The sequence below is a fragment of the Marmota monax genome, unplaced genomic scaffold, assembly GCF_021218885.2.
Source record: "Marmota monax isolate L192 unplaced genomic scaffold, Marmota_monax_Labrador192_F-V1.1 WCK01_AAM20220418_F8-fsc00028, whole genome shotgun sequence".
Lineage (NCBI taxonomy): Eukaryota > Metazoa > Chordata > Mammalia > Rodentia > Sciuridae > Marmota > Marmota monax.
This window is the reverse complement of record NW_026694779.1, coordinates 4,413,990-4,431,986: the sequence shown is the minus strand read 5'-3', so window position 1 is coordinate 4,431,986 and position 17,997 is coordinate 4,413,990. Positions and strand designations below refer to the sequence as shown.

Sequence of the window (17,997 nt, the reverse complement as noted above, 5' to 3'; positions counted from 1 at the left end):
ACAGAAATCATGTGGCTTGAAGAGCCTAAAGCCAGGAATAGCTTCTCATGGAGTTGCATGCTTAGGAGATGCCCCTCATTTGGTTTTGCCATCTTGCAGTTCTTTAACAAGGGTCCTGTATTTTTGCTTCATCCTGGGACCTGCCCTAGTCCTAAAATCTTGACTGGCCCTCCAATTGGCTTAGCCCTCTGCTTTTTCAATCTTTGGCTTCCTTCCACTCCTGCAGTAATGCATCTAATTCCAGGAAGACTCTGCTCTCTGAAGAGCCTGTTACATCTCTGGAAAACTGAGCGTTGGTTCTTTCTGGTATCCTTAATATAATCCTACCTGCTGTCACTGTCAAGGGGGCTATTAGGAGCCTGGCACTGGGTTGACTCAAGTGAGAGCACACCATGTATTTGCCAACCCTCAGGACCACCCAGAACAAATCTCTTTTGGTCTTCAGAAACTTGAAAACAACTCTTCTATCCCTTCCTTTCTGTCACCTCTTCTCCAACCCAAAACTGTTCTCTCATAAAACACATTTCTAAATCCTGCATCATCTTAGGTAGAATCTCGCTTCCCAAAGCATCTCTCAAATTATGGAACCCAAATGAATTCCAATTATAGTCTGACCAGAATAGAGTTGAGTATCATAGTCACCTATTCTGTTGGTATATCTCAAGAGTATACTGCTACTTTTTTGTTGTTGTTTGATTTGTAGATGAACACAATACCTTTATTTAATTTATTATTTATTTATTTTTATGTGGTGTTGAGTATAGAACCTAGTGCCTCACAAACATGGGACAAGCACTCCTACCACTGAGCTACAACCCCAGCCTTGTACTGTCAGTTTTTGAAAATCATTCCAAACATTTTTCCAAATCTCTGCTAGTAGGAGATGATATTCATATACTCATTACATATAGGAGTTCAACTTACATTTGGAGGAGCATGGCCTGCTCACTGGCATGGGGCATGTTTATTGGTCTCCAAATCCCAAACTCTCTCTTCTACCAATCAAGACTTTTGGGACCCTCAATATCTTCATCTGTAAAATGGAAAAGCTGGGTCTTTTCCAGGTCTGGCCTGTTGAGATTTTTCTGCTAACTGCAGACCCCATAATCCAATTTGTGAAGTAAATATAAGTCCTTCTCCTGGACCTTAAACTCTTAAGAAAAAAAAAAAGTTTGTTTTTTCGTTAAATTTTCCTAACCTTACCAGCCTTGGAAGCATCTGCCTGTATGATAATGTTTTTTAAATTAATTTATTCATTTTAATTAGGTATATATGATAGCAGAAAACATCTTGATTCATTGTACACAATTGCAGCACAACTTTTAATTTCTCTGGTACATGTTGTAGCATCGCACTATATGCACAGTCAAATATGTACTTAGGGTAGTGATGTCCATCTCATTCCACCATCTTTTGCATGTGTGATAATCTTGGTGGCTAACGGAAACTCTGGGTGGATAGCTCACCAAGTCTTCAGGCTGCATTGCTGTGACTCTGGACAACTGGTTCACATCATCTTTCCCCTTCCTGTTACTTCTGCTTTTCACACACCACAAATGGATGTCTTCCTGCACATCCAGCCCATCTTTAAAACATTTTCTTTTCTTTCTCTTGCCTGGAAAAATGAAGCAACAATAACAACACAACATGCCTTTAAAGGAAGAATGCAGAGTGCTCCATAAAACCTCAGAAACAAAACAATTTCCAGGAAATCATGTCTGTCTCCTTCTTCTTGTTCCCTTGTTAGAGTCTTCACCCCAGGGTTGATTTGGAGGTTTCATTTCTTGGTATGTCCTTCACATTTTCCCCAAGGTAACATAGGCTTGCTGGTGCCCCACTAGGTTTTCCCAATGTGTATGAGGTGCAGGTTTTACCATCCACGCTTGACTAGTGAGAACATGGAGGCACAGAGAGGGCACAGTTTGATCGGTCCCAGAGTAGGTTAGCGACAGTCAGGAAGTCTTAATGGTTCCTGGTTTAAAGCCGTCTCCACAGCATTGTCTCTGGAAACGGGATTGTCACAGAGCATTAGATTTGCTGTACTCTACGAATCAGAGTCCAAACATTTGTCCAAATTTAAGAGGAAGGGATGGCAGCCCTCTTGTGCCTGTGAGGAAGCTCTAAGACAGAAAGATACGGGTATGGATGCCTGATGACATCCTAGAGCCGCCAAAATAGTTTTGAGTGGCTTATGCATATTAAATGAGAGAGAGAAAAAGAAAGGTCCCTGTTTTGTTCAAGCCACTATTATCTTTACAACTATTGACCAAGCCCAACAGCCTCCAACTTTTTGATGAGCCTCCTGCCTCAACCTTTACCCAGCTCCCATTCACCTTCCATCTGGCCACCAATGAGCTTCCTCCTTTACAAGGCTGATAATGACCCTCTGCCACCTTGAAGCCTTCAGTGACTTTCCAACACCTCTAAATATAATCCACACTCATGTGTATTTGTGTATGAGTGAGAGTTTGTGTGTGTGTCTGCACATGCATGTGTGTATATGTGTGTTGCCAGGGATTGAACCCAAGAGTGCACTACTATTGAGCTATATCCCCAGCACTTATTACTTTTTATTTTGAGACAGGGTATTGCTAACTTGCAGAGACTGGCTTTGAACTTGAGATCCTCCTGCCTCAGCCTCCCAAGTCACTGGGATCACAGGTATGCACCACCACATCTGGCAAAATCCATACCCTTTAGCATGATGTTTGGGATACTTCACGCCCTGGTCAGAGTCCAGTCATGTCTTCTGTCTCACTTCCACCTCTAAAGCCACCCTACACCCTCACCATCCACTTCACTCCACTTCTGGTATCCACAGTCCTACTACCCGAAGCATTCTGGGTGGTGACCTTCAACTTGCCTTCAACATTGAACTCTAAAGTCACCTCCCACAAGAGGCCTTCCCTGATGCCTCCAGGATGAGCTTACTGCCTCCAGTGAAATTCAAAGCCAAGCTCATTATGAAATAGTTGTGAGGGGTAGCACTTGCCCCACTGAAGTACAATCACTTTTCAAACCTGTCTGTCTCCCTTGATTGGCAGCTGCTTGAAGCAAGTCTAGAGCCTAATTCACCTTTTTTATTTGCAGCTTTTAGTCAATCCTGATTGGAGGAGTAGGTGAACAATAAATGGATGAACTGGGCCTTGCCCCTGGAGATTCAGGATTCTTACCCTTCAACTCTCAGAGCCTCAAGAGACGGCTCAGTTAGAAGCAGGCACAGGAAAACGAGCCAGTGTCTACAAGTGATGCACCCCACTGGTGCAGTGGAGTGGCTGGGGCCTATGGACATCCTAGAAACCGCCACTAGGAGTGGGTCACAGAGCAGCATTAACATGGATTCATGCCTCCTCCTAGCACAGGCTGGCGCATCAAGAAGGCAGTGGAAGGGGAAAGCCCCACCCCATCTCATCACAAGCCCTACCTAATCACGGTCCATCACCTCTCCCTCTAAGGAAAGACCCCAGAAACTGGAAACCATCAGACCTGCTCCAGGGCACCAAGCAGCAGAGCCAGGTGCTAATAATCCCCTGAGAATCCCTAGGAGAGAGCATTTCCAGTTATTGAAGCCACTTCTTTACACAAGCCCACCTCCTCCTTTCCTTGAGGGAAGAGTCCTGACGGTTATTATCATATCCCCATTTTACAGGTGGGAATATGGTTGCCCGAGAGGTGAAGCATGTCCAAGGTCACATAGCAGGCAAGAGGCAGAGCTGGGACCAAGCCCACCTCCCTTCCTGGGAAACTGTTTTCCAGGGGAGCCCAAGTGCTGATGGCAGTAGCAAATTCCAGGAGCTCCTGCGAGAGCTAAGCCCCCCCCAGCTCAGAGAATGCCAGCTCTGGCAGCTGGCAGGGAATGCCAGGCCATTGGCTCCCTCGCATAAGGCCCAGGGCCCAGGGGCAGCCCCCTTTAAGAAGCGCTCTCTTTTCCAGAAGAGCTCCAGTCTTAATTTTAGCTTGGAGGCCTGCCACGGGAGGCTTTACCGAGAGGCAGGCTGAAGTTATGTGGGACAGCTGTCAGCCGGCATGCTGGGTGGGGCCTATTTAGCCAGCAGGGGCACAGGCCCTGGGGACCCTGAACTGGTCTCTCTGCTCCAAGTGCTCTCAACGCCACCGGCCACACGGCTCCGATCTCCTCCCGAGGGTCCCCCAGCTTCACCATGATGACCGAAGAGCACACGGACCTCGAAGCCCAGATTATCAAGGACATCCACTGCAAGGAGATCGACCTTGTGAACCGAGACCCCAAAAACATTAATGAGGACATAGTCAAGGTAGGCTGGGCCCTGGGATGGCAGGGAGGGTCTCTGCCACAGGCACCGCCATCTTCTCCCAAAGACTCTTTTGTTACCCTATCTTCTCTACATCTCCCCCCAAACAAACAAACAAAAACAGACTTGTTAAAACCCCCCCCAATGAACCTTTAGTATAAACCATCACAAAAAATTAGCCACATATCATTAGTAGCATATCAGGCCACCATTGGCAGATCACAAAGAAAATACCTCCTTACTACTCCGAGACTCTCGCCATTCACTCCTGGCCCTTGTCCCGGGAGCAATAGGAATAGGTGGCCAAGTTGGGCTCTTTTCCATGCCAGAAGGCATTTCTGCGGTCTTCACAGTGGGCTCTGGGTTAATCTCCAGGAAGAGCTTCCAACAGGGCTGGCAGCCCCTCGAAGTGACACTCACTCCCCTAGAGCCCTGTCCAGGGTCTGTCCCTCATGGCCTACTAGCCATGCTCGGCTATCACCCCAGCTCTCACCTCACCTCACATTTAGGGAGCACAGCAGGACAGAGGCCTCTCAGAGGGTGCCTGGGTCCCTGAAAAGGAATGCTGAGAGTTGTCCAGCTTTCAGGAAGTGTCCCCTGTCACTGCAGCCTGAAGTCGGGCCTCCTTCCTCACCAGGTGACAGGAGCAGCCTGGCTGCCTCTAAGCCCATGACCTTAACCCAGCCTCCACCTGAAAACCAAAGGGAACTTTTTAAAAGATAGTTCCTCAGAGCAGGATCCCCAGTCACCAACATTGGAGTCGCTGGAGGGGCTATTACAGGGGAAGATGGCTGGGCTCTCTCTGGGCCTACTGAATACATTAGGATCTCAGACTAGCACTGTCCCACCTAAGTAGAGATGTAATGTAACCCATGATACAATGGCCCTATGGACTTCTTTTACATAAACTGTAACATGATCATTTATTATTATCAAATATTATACACTGCATATAATTGTGTGTGCTAAATTTTTTTACATGATAATCACACAATGATTTATTTTACACATCTTGTTTTATAAAGTTAGATTCTTTTTTAGAGTAGTCATAAGTTGACAGAAAAATTGAATGAAAGGTACGGGGATTTCCCATATCCCCACCTGCCCTGGAATTTTTAATTTTCTGGCAGACACATTTACAGAAGAAAAGCCAAACAGGTAAAACTAATTTGAACGATATTTTTTTTTTTATGTAACCCTATCTGTCCAAAATAGTATCATTTCAACATATAGTTGACCTAAAACAATTATTAAGGAACTATTTTGTATGGTATTTCTTCACGTTCTAAATCCAGTGTGTATCTTGTTGATGACATCTCAAAGCGGACACTAAATTTTAATCAGAAATAGATATTCTGTATTTGGAGTTCAAAGACTTGCAATTGAAAATTGATTCACATGCCCAAATTGTTCCAAACATTCTTAAAATTGTTCCCATAATGGAATGGAGGCCCAGATATCAATTAAAATTAAAGAATTTAGAATTTTAGCCCAACACAAGTGCCTAAAGCTGGGGCTACTGGATTCTATGGTTTGGCTAAGAGCTGGTTGTAAGGCACAGCCCTGGGCTGTCATCCTTTACTGGGGCACCTCCCTCATTGGATCAGGCTCTAATCTCTCCAAGTGGCTTTCCAAACCCAACACAATCTGGCCCCAACCTGTTTCTTTGGCTTCCAGCTGCCAGTCCACCCACCAGAACACACCCTTTTGACCTGGGCAGAAGGGCCCACTTGCTCTCCTCTGAGTGGTGAAGGCCGGGCTCAGTCTTCAAAGTCCAACTCAAATGTCATTTCCTTCAGGAATCCTCCCCCTACTCCTCCAAGCAATCAGATGCTCCCTCTTTGGTGTCCCCCCTTCACTTGGGGCACTCTTCCATGACCTCACAAGAATGTGAAAAGCCACATTGGGGAAAAGGAGGAAGCAAATTTCTCTAACTATGAAGCACTATAGAAGTGTAAAATATTGTTAGTTGTGGTTTATGCAATGTGGTCTAGCAGGAATAGTTTAAGACTTAACTTTAATAGACCTGAGTTCAAATCTTTTATCTAAAACAACAATAGATATGTCACCTTGGTGTTCTGAGCCTTTGTTTCCCTCTGTTAAATGGTGCTCATATCATTTACCTCCCCCAGGTGAAAGTACAATAGAAATATCACATGTGGGTTAAAAGAGACAAGGGGTTTGGAAGTTTATAACAGTCCTCAGCACACAGCAAGGGAGGGACAAATGTGAGCTGAATAGGGCCTCAAGGTACTTGCAGGTCCTGAGGGCAAGAGAACAGCCACAGGCCACTGGGAAATGGAGATAAGGATTCCACAGGAGAATGTGGTTTCTGAGGAAGACCACAATGAGTCCAAAGTGTAGAAGGAACTTCTGGGTCCTACTGAGCTGAGCATGAATGTGGGCCCAGATTGTGATCCAAAGGGAGAAGTGGGGATGGCAGCACAAATGTCTAGCTTTATGCAGCCTCTCTAGAGCTATATGGTATCCTCTTCTGATGGCCCCATGCCCCCAGGAAAACAGTTCCCAAAGGCTAAACAAAAGGCCCTGCAAATAATTATGTTGAGAGGAGATTGCTGTTTGTTATTATTTGAACATTCTCTGGTTTCTAAAGCTATCTGACTTTCTCTTGTTTTTAATGAGGAAGAAATCAAACGTTAAAAATACAGAAAAAAATAATCATAAAATAGAGTCAGATAAATACCACAGACAGGTTCAGGGAGACTTCAGGTTTGTTATGGTCTGTGAAAGAAGAAAGATAAAGGAAGAAAGGAGAGAGGAGCCTGTGGCTAGGAGGGGTGCAGAGCAGCCTGTCTGAAAAGAGTGACCTCCTGACTGCCTGGGTGCCTGTCCTCTCATGGGAAAAGACAGGCACAGGGATGGGAGGAAGGGTAAGTGAGGGAGTGGGCGGAGAAGAGGAACATGTTGTCCCCTCTACTCACCAGCTGCTGGAGGAAGAGCAGGAGATAGACCCACTGTGTTCATGGATTTGAGCTGCTACACAGGGGAAATACTCCCTTTTGGTGATACCCTTGAAACCAGACTGGAAAATGAGTACCAGAGAGCCCTGAATACCCAGCAGAATTATACTGTGATCTCCAAGCCTTGGGGCGGGGCCCAGGGCAGAGCTGAAGGTCATGTGAGGCTAGTGCTGAGGAAGTGGGGAGAGCCTACCCCCATTCCCTTTCCCACCCACCATTATTGCCAACATCAACTCCTTGCTTCATTACTGAGTGCCTGCTACATGTTAAGCACTGTGCTATCTCAGAGCAGATGCTGTGAGTTGTGTGCAAGCCCCATGTAGGCTCTAGGGGACATACATGCATGTCCATAACCCTCCTGAATTATTTTTGAGAGGGCTCACTGCTGGCTCCACAGCCTCCCCCCTCTCCCTAACTCACATTTTAGCACCGGGACCCTAAAGAAGCCAGGCGTGCCCCCTAAGTGCCATGCAACGCCTGCAGCTTCCAGATTCCACTCCTCTTTCCCCAGGTGCTCCAAGGCAACCCCTCAGAAAGGACAGGAGACAGGCCTGATCCCAGCCTTTCCCATGATACTAGTTCCTACCCCATATCTAATCACAATCAATCATAACACCTTCCCTCTTCAAACAACACCCTTCTGCCTATCAGCTCAAACTAAGACACAGCCAGAGGAAGCATCAGCATTTAGCACCTTCCCCAGTTCTGCACACTCCTGCTCCCAGTTTGGGTGGATCCAGGACACCTGCCACTCAAAGGAGGAACTAAACTTAATACCTCCCCTTGAAAAGAATTCAATCCAATAAGGAAGCAATGACTAGAAAAATGAGACTATACAGGGGAAGGTGCTAAACGCTATAAGTTAATGCCAGATGAAGGGTGGGGGGAGTTAGGAGAGGAACAGATTACAGATTACTTACATATAGTAAAATGGGCAGCCAGCCTCATGGGGATATAGTATGCAAGGTACATTTTTTTTAAATGAGAAAAATAGAAAATGTGGGAAGGGGGACAGGCTTTCAAGAATAGCAAAGAGAATGAGCAAAGGTGTGGAGGATTTTTCACAACATTGGGAAGAATGTACGGTGCAGAGTTGGTGAAGTGAAGGTCAGGTATTACCATTCCTCCTTCTTCTGTGCATGGCAGACATTATTAATGAGTCCCAGCAGGAAGCCAGGCCTCATTAGATAGTCAAGAGTTATAGCACAACAGATTAAATTTCTTTACTAGTCTGACTGCAGAATAACAAAATGCTGAATGAAAATAGGACAGAGTATCCAAAAGGGAATTTCTTGGGGTAGAAAGCAGGAAGGGCAGATCGAGGCTAGATTGGCAGTTCCTTTCTTCTGGGATGTCTTGTCCTCTGTCAATGACCTTTAAGAAGAGCTATGTTGAACTAACACCGAGATTTTCTGACTTAGCGTTAGGGGGATTCCTGAGAGTCAACTGGTCTACAATTTTCAAAATGTGGCCCACTTTCTTAGGGAGGACACAAATCCCTCAACCCCATCACTAGAAGTTCTTATTCAGCAGAGCTGGTAAATGTTTTGCATTTTTATGTTCAAGTGTCAGCATATACATCCACCTCAGCCTATAGAAGACAGTTTTGGAGTCCAGAGATATCATCTCTTTTACCTAAAGACACACTGAATCGGTTTTCAATTACTGTGTGAAAAATCACCCCAACTATTTTACGGTCACTCACAATTCTGCAGGTTGACAGGGCTCAGCTAGGTGGTTCTGCTGGATTAGAGGGGCCCTCTCATGCAGCTTCAGTCAGATAACACTGAGGCTAAAATCACCTGGGAGCTCCAAGATGGTTCACTCATATTCCAGGGCATTGTCAAACAGAGCTCTAACGTGGGATCAGTCAGGATGCTGGAATGGTTGAGCGTCTCTTTGTGGTAGTTTGGAATCTCTCCCTGCATATGGCCTCTCCATCAGTCTCTAGAGGAGGGAATGGCAGTGGGCTTCTACAGCAGAGTTCAACAGTTGACTTCTAACACCACCAGTCTCTAACAGCAGGGTATAAAACATGGTGGCTATGGGCTCCCAAAAGCAGAAGCTGCCAGGCCTTCTGAAAGCTTAGTTCTGGAACTGGCACAGCATTCCTTCTGCCACATTCTGGTGGTTACAGGCAATCACACAACAAGTGTAGATGCAAGATGAGATGAGAGTACCCACGGGCATAACCACTGAGAGGCATGACTCATCAGGGGTCATCTCTGGAGACTAGCTAGTCACACACTAAATGGTACACACAGCCTAGAACTCATCCAGGGCCTTTCATTTGTCCCCTATTTCAGCTTTCACCAAAGGCACAGGCTGAGAGGGCAGGAGAGAGAAAGGGAAGAGCCCAGAAGGAAGACAAGTACCAGGCCTCCCTGGGATACTGATGAGGTCCTTCTGGCAGGTTCCTTTCTCTCTTCTTACATCTCCTTTACGTGAACCCATGAACCCCAGTCCCTTTATGCTCCAACCCAGGTGCTCCTAGTACCCCACTAGGATGCTGTTTATCACAAGCTCCAGATGATGCCTGGTTACCTCCTATGCTGTGTTCTGTGTCTCATCCTCCTGGAGGTCCTGAATCCTGTGGTGATCCTGGGCTAGGTCATAGCAAAGGAGACTCGGGCCCATTCTTTGTTGTCAGACTGATTTGGGCATCACTCTGCTTGGCCCTTATATGAAATAACAGATACATGGTCAGAACTGACATCTATGAGGGTCAAATGCATTGTGGGTGTCCCTATGGTCACCCCAGATTGTACAGAATTCCCATTATTATGATATCTAACAAAAGTAGCAAAGCTTTACCATTTTGAAGCTGTTTTGCAGCTATTACCTCAGTTTAGCTTCTAATTTTATCAGCCAGTGCTTCTCAAATACCTGGGTAAAGGGCTGCTTTTATTATGACTGTTCTGATCTGTTGTACAACAATACTTTTGTAAAATGCCATAAAAATTAATTACTCAGGAAATGAAATGAAAAATAGGCATACAAATACAAGCTCCAATTCTTTCTTATTATTGGACTTAACAGACATAAAATTACTGTATCAAATTTTTTTTTAATATTTCTAAGTGCTTTTTTTCAATTTCTACTGACCTTGCTGGGGTAGGATGGAGGAGACACTAACTTCCTTTAAGTTGCAAAGTAGCAAGTAAGAAAAATGGAATCCAGAAAATTAGACCAACTTGCTTGATTCTTCTGGTTCCAGCGCTAGTCCTATACACTGCGGATCTTGTCTCAGTCCTCTCTGTGTAAAGTTAAACAAACAAATAAAACCAAAAACAAAGAGAGAAAAAAATACCCTAAGGACCAGAGAGGGAAAGCACCATGCCCCAAATCACACAATTACTCAGTGGTCAGTAGAGAATGGAACCATAGAGCTATTTACCTCCCTTTTGAGATATTTTATCTGAACAGTCCAGGGCCCTGGATGCCCAAGGCCTGAGTCATGCAGGACTCTGGGGAGGTATTTTTGACAGGAGTGACTGCTGGCCTCCCTGGAATTCTAGGCAACTCCACGGCCTGTATTCCCCCACCCTCTCAAAGTCTGTGGGGGCCTTGCGGGCTCATTCCTATTAATCAACTAGCTTTCTTGCTGTTCCAAAAAATAAATATGCCAGAGAAAGGGACACCAACTGAATGAGCAACCATTGGTCTCCCCCTTTTACTCTTCACCCTCTCTCCAGCAGGACAAATAGCCCCAAGGCTCAGCCAGTGAATTGAGTCCCCCATTTCCCACCCTCCAAGCAAAATCCTCTCCACCTCCTGAAAGGAATTAAGAAACAAAGTCACTGTGTGCTCCTGATACGCTGGCATCACTGCCTAGAGCTGCTTGAGCAGAGTCTTAAAATCATCTGTCTCCCCAAACTAGCACATTGTGGCAAAGTTCTTTCAATGCTCAAATCTGAGTTAGGGGAACAGTGACCTGCTCTCAGCAAAGCACAGCCCTCTAATAGCATACTTTCTGATTCACAGAAAACAGGGCTGTTATCTCGTGCATAGCACTCAAAGGCAATCCCTAGAAATAAGTCAAATGTCAGCACCACTGTCTTCTGCAAAGAGATGACAATCAAAAGACACAACAGAGAGGTCCTTGAGAGTGGAATTATGACTACAAACAGAAAATGAGAGCAAGGAGGATTCCATCCATCTTACCATCTCAGAGTGAGCCCACACATAAACATTTATGACTTGGTAGGCTGCTGAAGAATAGTCATTTGTGATCTGGGATGTCAACAGAATTGTTGAGATATATTTTCATAGAAACTCCAGAGGATTTGAACAAATAATTACCATCAGTGTGTACTTATCATATGCCATATATTATGCTAAGCACTGCCCAAGAGGTGGTATGAGGAAACAAAGTGGATACTCCATAAATACTTGTTTGAATACATGGGTGGATGGATGGATGGATGGATGGTTGGTTGGTTAAGAGGAAAGAAAGACTGATGGGCAAGTGGATAAATGGATAAGTGAATGGGTAGGTAGAAGTATGGATGGATGGAGGAAGATGGGTAGGCTGATAGATGGACACATGAAAAGGTGGATAGATGGTTAGATGAAAAGATAAGTAATAGATGAATGAATAGATGAATAGATGGTAGAGTATAGATGAATGGATGAATAGATGAAAGAAAAATTATCTCTATTCTTCACAATAAGAAAAAAATGGCAGCTCCATTTTATAGATGAGGAGATGAAGCTCGAAGAAATTAAGTGACCCTTCAAAGTCACTCATCTGGTCAGCATCTGCTCTGGATGCAAACCCACCTTTGTAGTCCAGCTTCCTATTGAGGAAAGCACTCTAAGATGATCTCCAACAACAGTTGTATTCATCAGCTTTCTGTTACTAGAATAAATACCTGAAACAACCAACTTACGAAGAGCAAAGGCTCATTGTGGCTCACAGTTATGCAGGTTCCAGTACATGATTGGTTGGCCCTACTGCTTTGGGCCAAGGGATTTATGACAAGGTAGTAAGTCATAGGGGAAGTGCACTATGAGCGAGCCATTTACTTCATGGCAGAGGAGTACAGGAGAGACAGAGAAAGGTGAAGGGTTCCATTAATCTTTTCAAGGACATATCCCCAATGACCTAAAGACCCCCTACAAGGTCACACCTCTTAAAAGCTCCACTACCTCAAAATAGCACCACCCTGGAGACTATGCCTTTAATACATGGGCCTTTGGGGACATTTAAGATTCAAACTATAATGACAGCTAGCAGTTCCTAATCAGGTATTCTGTGCCAGTGTTTTGAGTATTTGCCTTAATTTATTTAATTAAATTCTTGCCTTAATTTATTTAATCCTCTGACAACTACTGTAAGACAAAGCTGGGAAAACAAGGCATAGAAAAGCTCAATGACTTGCTCAAGGTCAAATCCAGTCTGTCTGCCTGCCCAGGCCAAACTTCAGAGGGTACAGTCACCCTCCCTGATAAGCACAGCACAGACAGAATCTACTTTGGGGTTGACCTTAGCTGAGATAGTGGATTAGAGTCAGGATGTCTAAATTCAATCTGGCCCTGTGATGCTGGACAGGCCCCCCTTCTGGGCCTGACTGCCCACCTGAAGTCAAAGAGGCAGGTCTGGGTAATCTGTGAATAGGGAGGTTCTGTTCTAAGGACACTCACTAGAAGACTGGACGGGCCACCAGGTGCTGAGCAGAGGAAGACAGGAAGGAGCAGTAACTGATGGGATGAGGCAGAGATGCAAGGCTCTATCCGAATGCCTATCTCTGCTGGAAGGTTTCTGAGGCCACACAGCATCTCTAGAAGCCAGTCCAAAAGGTATCAGGCACAAGACAGGCATCGGCCAATATGGGGGTAGGGCAGGTTGCTGAGATCAGAGCTTCTCAGTTGGCAGGATCCAAGCCCTGGGCATTTGACTTAACAGACCCATACATAAGCAGGCAGATTATATTCCCAGTCAAGTTTGGAAGGGACTCCCGGGGTACTCTCCCCACCTTCTCCAGTTTAAAAACTCCCTCAAGAAATAGCAAGTCTAGATTTTTGTCCCATATAAACCAGATGTAGAAGATTCCAGCCCTGCACTGGGGTTATCACTCAGTGATAAAGCACTTCCCTCATATGTACAAGGCCCTGGGTGCTATCCCCAGCCCTGCAAAATAGATAAAAAGTGATGCCATCTCTTTCCATCCAGTCTCCAAAGCCATGAGATGTTCCCAACCAACTTGGGCCCTCTTATCCAAATATCTAGCATACGTCTTTTCCATCTCTGCTCCAAGACCCACGGTTTTCCCAGGTTTTCATCCATCCACCACAACCTGGAAGTCCTCTAGGAAGAAGTTACATACTTCTAAGAAGTTTAGGCCCATATTTGTCTCTTCTCCCATCCATAGGGTCATCTAAGAGGTTAAGCCATCTCCATCAAAACAACCAGGGGCTAAGATTATACAGGGAGGGAATCCTGTGGCCCTGCTGACTCTTCATCCTGCAGCCTAGGATCTCACCATGCAAACTTTGCTGCCCATTAATCTACTACCCTGAGTAGGACCTCATCCTAAGCTGTCCCCATCCAGGATATATAGGAGGGTCCATGGATCTGAGATCTGGTGCAAGAGCTCAGAACTGAAAGCCATATGAGAAAAAGGGATCCAAGATTCCTTGAGCATCATGGTTCTATGCACTCCCTTTCCCAAAAAGCATTATTCTAAAAAGAAATGCACCAAAGCAATACTTTTAGTATTAGACAGATACAAATCAGAGACAATTTTTTTGTTGTTCATTTTTTTTCTATTCTCTTCATTTTCTGTGATACGGCTCTGTATTTTATAATGAAAAGTAATTGTAATAATAACTGCCCATTGGGGAAGGAATCATCTCCCCACAGCCACAGTGGGAAAGGAAAGCCCTGGAAGACTGAAATCAGATCTCTGGTCTCAGCTGCCCACGTAGGCCTCTCCCATTAGTCTAATTAGTCTGTGATTCTATTTAACCCACTTTTATTAGACAGGAAATATCTCAGACAGGTCTAAGACTGCATTAGTCAGCTTTTTGTCACTGTGACAAATACCTAAAATAATCAACTTAAATGGAGGAAAGGTTCGTTTTGACTCATGGTTTCAGTCCACAGCCTCTTGGCCTATGGCTTTGGGCCTATGGTAACACAGTACATCATGGCAAGAGCGCATCACCAAGGAGGCCTGTTCACCTCATGGAAGCAAAGAGACAGAGGAAAAGGAGGGGCTGGTATTCCAATATCCCTTTCAAGGGTACCCCCACCCAATGACCTAACTTCCTCCCACTGGGCCCCACCTCCTGAAGCTTCTGCCACCTCTCAGGAGTGCCAACCTGGAGACCAAGCCTTCAACATGAGGGTCTTTGAGGGACACTTAAGATCCAAATGATATAACGGGCATTTCTATATTTTCTCACAACAGCAAACAGCTCTTCAGCCTTCCAGGTGGTAAGATGTCCTGGTCATACCACTGGGTCCACCCGTCATCAAGCCCTAGTGTACATTCAGTGCTTTTCAATCGTCTCATGAATTTAACAGTCTTCCATCCTTTCATCCTGGAGAATACACTGAAATGTGGGTCATTACCTCTACTTTACAGAGAAGGCAGAGAGGATATAGTGATGCTAAACAACATCACCTAAGAGTGAGCAGCTAGGATGATGTTTAATGCACAGGAGGAACCCCATAAAGGTTAGGTAAATGGCTTGGCTGAAAGTTACCTTTCTTTTATATCCATTGATTTTTTTTTTATTTCCCACATGAGGCCTCAGTCACCTCCTCCATGGGTTGTATGAACTGAAGTAAGTCCCCACATTCCTGGGGAACAGGGAGGAAGGCCTATAGTAACTGCAAAGCTAGGACAAGGAAAATGAATTCAGCCTCCTCCACGAGGCTCTTCAGGCAAGGTTAGCCACACTCAGTTTCAGACACCTTTATAGCCAGTGAAGCTTGCTCCAGAAATGGACCTCACTTTGCCACAGGTCAGAGTAGCTCCTTTCTGAACCTATGCACCTTTCTCTAACTCACTACCACTACCTTACACCAGGGACCACCATGTCCTAATTGGCCCTGCACCAGCCTCACTCCCAGCCTTACCAATTGCCGCAACAGCAGCAGCCAGAATGAGCTGTTGAAACCCAGATCCTACCAAGCCACCCCAGACTAAAGCCCTCAAAGGGCCACAGAACTGAGAGAGCCCAGCTTCACTCTCCAATCTCCTTTCTGGTCGTGCACTTGTCCTTCCAGAAGTACCTGCATTTCCTGAGAGCCCACACTCTCTATCCCAATAGCTCCTAGCAGTTTCTTCTCCTTCAGACACAAATACTATTTTCCAGGGCATAACTTCCTCTCTACCTGATCATCTTCAGATATCAGCTTCAGCTAGATGTCTCTTCCTCTATGAATTTTCTTTAACCCCTGCTCTGAGTTAAATGCCCTGCTTGGGGGTACATTTCCCCTATTCTCCCCTTAGCCTGGCACTTATAACTGCCTACCCCATGAGGGTAGGAACCTGTGCTTGTTCACCATTCTATCTACAGGTGCTCAGCACATCCTTGCAGGATGAATATGATTGTTCAACTCCCTTAGGATCTTAAAATAATAGAATTTGGGAGCTTCATAGTGAGCTTTCTCTCCCTGTAACAAACACCTGAGAAAATCAATTTATAAAGAAAGAAGATTTACTTTGGCTCACAGTTTTGGAGATTCCAGTTCATGCTTGATTGGCCCCGTTATTTTTGGTGCTGTTACAAGGCAGCACATCATGACAGGAGTGGAGCAGAAGTGCTCACCTCAGGGCCATGAGTAAAAAGAGAGAAGGCAGGGCCAGGGTCTCACAGTCCCATTCAAGGGCACACCCCCAATGACCTAAAGACCTGTTACTAGGCTCCACCTCTTAAAGGTTCCAACACCTCCCAGCAGCATCATTCTGGGGACTAAACCTTTAATACATGGGCCTTTGGGGACATTCCAGACCCAAACTATAGCAGGACTCATGGCTCTAGCACTGCCTCAAACTTACTGTTGGCTTTGAGCAAGTCACTGGACTTTCCAGGGCCTGCTTATCTATCCATAAAATGAGGAGGTTAGACAAGCTCTTCATTGTACCTCACTATTGCAGCAGGGGGTGACTCCAGCACAGGTGGGGACTAGCAGCACAGATATCAGGAAAATTTGTTAGAAGTGCAGAGCCTTGGGCCCAGCCAGACCTGCAGTCAGAATCTTCTGAGGATGGGGTTTAACGAGCCCACCCACGGGATTCTGAGCCACACTCATGAAAGCTTGAGAAGTGGGTGGATGCAATGCATTGAGGATCTCCCATCCCGTCCCTGCAGGTGGATTTTGAAGATGTGATTGCAGAACCCGTGGGCACCTACAGCTTCGATGGCGTGTGGAAGGTGAGCTACACCACCTTCACTGTCTCTAAGTACTGGTGTTACCGCCTGCTCTCCACGCTGCTCGGCGTCCCACTGGCCCTGCTCTGGGGCTTCCTGTTCGCCTGCATCTCCTTCTGCCACATCTGGGCGGTGGTGCCATGCATTAAGAGCTACCTGATTGAGATCCAGTGCATCAGCCACATCTACTCTCTCTGTATTCGTACCTTCTGCAACCCAGTCTTCGCTGCCCTGGGTCAGATCTGCAGCAACATCAAGGTGGTGCTGCGGAAGGAAATCTAAAGCCAAATGGGGCAACAGGGCTGGTGGGGCAGGGAGAGTCAGGCCCGGCTGGCTCCCCAGGTGCTGCTCCATGGGAGGTGCTGGAGAGCTCTTTTTCTTTAGGGACTGCTCAATTCCCCCCCAAGATGGGAGCACACAGTATAGGGAAGCCAGAAAGAAAAGAGCCCAGCTACAAAAACACTGTGGCTCTTCACTCTGCCCCAACCCTGCCAAGATGCCCCCATGATTGGGGCTGGGGGAAGATGGTTTTCTAAGAGGCAGCTACTGCAAGTCTTTGCATTCACTTGTACTGTAACAGCGTAAACCAGAATCAGTTCCCACTCAGGGTCAACCTGTCCACACCCGAGAAAGAGACCAGTGACTGTCGGTGTGGGGAGGGTGGCTCCAATAAAGGGTTTCAGCTGCACTGAGGGAATGCTGTGCTTTGTTTGTGTCCATAAGGTTGGTATGTGTCCTGACCAGTCCTGGAAGTACATTTCATTCCCTGAGAAGCAGAAGTGTGGAAAGTTGGTGGGACCAGAATCAAGCAGTTTTTCTTGGGATTCTACTTGCTTACTGGATAACTGTTCTGCCATGTTCATTGGGAGATTACTTACAAATGACTTCAATTGTCCCTGAATCAGATAATGATACCAATAGAGGAAAATGGTCCATGAGCTGGCAGGATGGATATACTTTAGGACAGATATACCTCAGGGCAGGGCTCAGCCTCAAATCTTTCTGAACTGCTGAGTCTTTGGCTCACCAGAGACTAAGCCCTGGCATATCTGGCCTTCCCACTTGGTATGTGCACTTCTTCATCCCTAAGAGATGTGAAATCCCATGTGTGTCTGTGTGGACTCATCATGGGGATAAAAGCAACAGAATTGACATGCCCACCTCTCTCCACCCTCCTAATGACAACAACACACACACACACAGAGCAATCTTACCATTCTTAGGACTGCTTTTCCCAAGCATGCTGTCCAGAAATTAGTCCTCAAAAAAAAAAGTAAGAATTAAAATTACAAAGTTTAGGGAGGTTAGTTTCTGTAGCCAAATTTGTTTAGAAATGCCATATATTTCTCTTGGAGACT

At 45.7% G+C, this 17,997-nt stretch overlaps 1 protein-coding gene across 1 annotated transcript; it reads left to right on the top strand.

Moving 5' to 3' along the window:
* Positions 1–3,965: 3,965 nt before the first annotated feature.
* On the top strand, positions 3,966–17,327 carry Cav3 (caveolin 3). The gene is made up of 2 exons (XM_046425407.2): positions 3,966–4,274; positions 16,580–17,327. The coding sequence occupies exons 1-2, from the start codon at positions 4,161–4,163 to the stop codon at positions 16,919–16,921; spliced, it is 456 nt and encodes a 151-aa protein (XP_046281363.1). The 5' UTR covers positions 3,966–4,160; the 3' UTR covers positions 16,922–17,327.
* Positions 17,328–17,997: the final 670 nt, after the last annotated feature.

What these genes read in the sequence shown, in the direction of transcription:
- Cav3 (XM_046425407.2), top strand. Translation starts at nt 4,161, where the DNA reads ATGATGACCGAAGAGCACACGGACCTCGAAGCCCAGATTATCAAGGAC. An exon ending in TTAATGAGGACATAGTCAAG is followed by an intron (nt 4,275 to 16,579) that starts GTAGGCTGGGCC and finishes CCGTCCCTGCAG; the next exon opens with GTGGATTTTGAAGATGTGAT.